The sequence below is a fragment of the Myzus persicae genome, unplaced genomic scaffold (assembly GCF_001856785.1).
Source record: "Myzus persicae strain clone G006 unplaced genomic scaffold, MPER_G0061.0, whole genome shotgun sequence".
Lineage (NCBI taxonomy): Eukaryota > Metazoa > Arthropoda > Insecta > Hemiptera > Aphididae > Myzus > Myzus persicae.
Genome location: NW_019101886.1, coordinates 564417 through 567696, shown reverse-complemented (window position 1 = coordinate 567696; position 3280 = coordinate 564417). Strand labels below are relative to the sequence as shown.

The 3280-nt window shown below is 28.0% G+C and overlaps 1 protein-coding gene across 2 annotated transcripts; it reads left to right on the top strand.

The window, feature by feature from the left end:
- The first annotated feature begins 1298 nt into the window (after nucleotides 1–1298).
- On the top strand, nucleotides 1299–2691 carry LOC111030675 (phosphatidate cytidylyltransferase, mitochondrial). Of its 2 annotated transcripts, XM_022310306.1 has the most exons (2): nucleotides 1299–1551; nucleotides 1727–2691. In XM_022310306.1, exon 2 carries the CDS (start codon nucleotides 1748–1750, stop codon nucleotides 2585–2587), a length of 840 nt encoding a protein of 279 aa, XP_022165998.1. In that variant the 5' UTR covers nucleotides 1299–1551; nucleotides 1727–1747; the 3' UTR covers nucleotides 2588–2691. The 2 variants fall into 2 exon arrangements, with proteins under 2 accessions (XP_022165998.1, XP_022165997.1); XM_022310305.1 differs by having other exon boundaries at nucleotides 1307–2691.
- Nucleotides 2692–3280: the final 589 nt, after the last annotated feature.

Sequence of the window (3280 nt, the reverse complement as noted above, 5' to 3'; positions counted from 1 at the left end):
GGGTGCTAACACAATATTTGAGGGGGCTAAGCACCCCTAGCGGCCCTGGCATCCACCAACTGTATAACTGTATACCCACCACCTATGCCACTCAGTAGTCAGTACCTTCTAACTTATTTATTCCTATAAAATACCGAGGGATCCATACTCCACAGTGAGTGGAGTGACTTCCTATTTTCCTCTTTCAGTTGAATAATTTATCAGGAATAAACACTGTGGACCACCCTGTGTATATATATTTTTTTTTGATCAATGATTCAAATTTCAAAATGTAAGTAATTTTTAAGTTGTTATTTATATAAGATAACTGATGTATGATAATATTACCTATAGAATTTAAAAAAATAAAGCATATTCAGTTCGATTTTGGAACTTAATTACGGTATGAAAAGCTGATAAACTATTGCAGCAGGTTTGTCATGCGAATATTGAAAATTGTGAAGGAAACTAAACTTTCATTAGTTTAGGAAATATATTATGATTTATGATAAACTAATTCTAACTTTACTTTCCGTTGTACCCATCATAATTTGCGCAAAATAAAAAATATTTTTCTCACTTGGATAGATAAATACCCAACTAACTCACCTGTATATATTTTTTTATAGTATAATAATATTACGATCATAGTCATTGTAAAAACTACAAAATGCTCCTTAAAGGAATCAATAGAAATTTAATTACTTGAATAAATTATGTTACATTACGGCATAAAGGATTTTGGAAAAAAAATTTTCAAAAATGTTAGTTTTAACAAGTACCTATGGATATGTTGAATAAATTATTAATTGATTACAAAATAAATAACATGCTGTTATAATGTATGTACATAATTCGTATATTAATATTACCGTAACTTGTCTCAAATATTATGTAGTTGTAATAGGCATATTAAGATGTACCTATGTCTTTGGAAGCACTAAGAAAGTAATAAAAAATATAAAATAATAAAATAAAATTGTTTAATTCCCTTACTAGTGCTGCTATCAATTAGTAATTACAGGCTACAGCTGCTGCTTATTAATGATAATATTACTTTTTTAAATTTCAATTGTTGCTTTATTTTACCAGCAGATAGCAGCATTATTATATTTAGATACTCCTTGGTATGGGTCACGATCACGATGTAGATAAAATTTTACCTACATCGTTGTATGGGTATTAGAAGATACATTTTATACCGTGGTATGGTTATGTCCAGCCATGGTATCACCAGGTATTGTTCTATGGTATCACAGAATAGATGAAATATCATGGTATGGCTATCCATAATGTTATCTGTTCTTCATTGAATAAAAGATAACATTACAATGTGTTGCTTGTTGGTAAATAAAAAATCAAAGTCACAAATAATAATTTCTTTATCATTGCTTCGGATTTAGGCGATTTATTAAAAAATTGAAAGATTAAATACTCGTTCGGTGTCTTGGAAATTCACACTTCAGTACTTAAATTCTCGTTATCTGCAGATTCAAGCTTTTTAGTAAAATTGAGATGTTGGGTTCTATAGATATCTAAATCCATCACTCATCTTTAAATCTTCCTAAAAATGTAAATATTAGTTATTTAATTGTTAGTTAATAATTTACAATACACACTATTATTGTACACAACTTTGACAATTAATATAATTAATATGTTTGTGGATTTAAATCGGATTCTTACAAAATTTCCTACTAAACATTTGGTGTACTGCTTTGCTTATGGATCTGGTGTATTCCAACAGGCAGGTCGTACGGATCGTGCAATGGTGGACCTAATATTTGTTGTAAACAATACACATAACTTTCATCAAGATAATTTAACAATCAATCCACATCATTATTCATCGATTCGCTACCTTGGAGCATCTGTCTTATCAAGTGTTCAAACTTCATTTGGTGCTAATGTGTATTTCAATACACATATCACAGTAGACAATTTAATGTTCAAGTATGGTGTTATAGATTTAAAAGATTTTCGTCAAGATTTACAGTCATGGTACACACTCTACATAGCTGGTCGGCTTCACAAGCCTGTGTTAATGTTGCGTGATGAAGGATTAAGTGACTTGGTTATGCATAATCTAAGAAGCGCTGTGCATGCTGCACTACTTCAGTTACCTGAAAAATTTTTAGAAATAGACTTATATACTGCTATCGCAGGTCTATCGTATCGAGGTGATTTCCGTATGATTATTGGCGAGGACAAGAACAAAGTGTCAAACATTGTTCAACCTCAAATAGAAAAATTCAGGACATTATATACACCAGTTTTTAAATCAATGACTGATAGGCTTTCTATAAATTCATTTATAGAACAAGACAAGAGTTTGGATACCAAATTGTATCATTTACAAAGGTTACCACAAAATTTGAAGAATATTTTATGCAGACCTTATAAGAACAAATTGAATAATGATAGAATATTAGAAAAATTAGCAGAACAAGATGATGTCAGTAAAATTGTGCGCAATGGTATTTATAGAATAGTATTTTATTCCAGTCTTATGCAAAGTATAAAAGGAATACCAACAGCAGGCTTACTTAAGTCTGTTGTCTACAGTTATAGTAAATTAAACAAAATGGTTAAATCTATGTTTTTATAACAAATTTGATTACTTTTATAAAAATAGTATTGTTATGTTGTTATGTAATTGTATTTGCATAAGGTAACTGAAATTAAACTTTATATTATTGATATTAAACAAAACTGTGTTATTATTTTTATTTTTTTATTTATCAAAATGTTTCTCATTGTGTTTTTTCATATTATAACAATTATTCTAGATAGATAATTTTATTTTTGTAACAATAATAATAACTAGGTATGATATAATATACAAAACAATAATATATTATGTTTATGTATTGTTATACATTTATAACTTCAAATAATTTAACTGTCTACTTACTTAAACATATAATTAAATAATACCCTTTATCATTTTACATTATGAACTTTTTGTCTTTTGATGCCGGGTTTTGAAACAATCACTAAACATTTAATGAATCAATAGTGAGATAATGGTCCCTTAAACAAGATTTAGTGGCCAATGGTTGATTCACTTAATTTATACATTTTTTTATTTAACAAGGCATAAATGTTCTAAAGGTAAAGCAAAACGCAAATTAAACATTAAAAACTTAATTCATTTTTTTAATTCAAGGTATTTTGAATTAATTGAGGACATAATAGTAATAATTAATTAACCAGTACATTTTTAATTTACTCAGAGTGATATTACAAATAGAACATGTTTATCAATGAACTAATATTGTCTAATTAAATCTCTTTATAG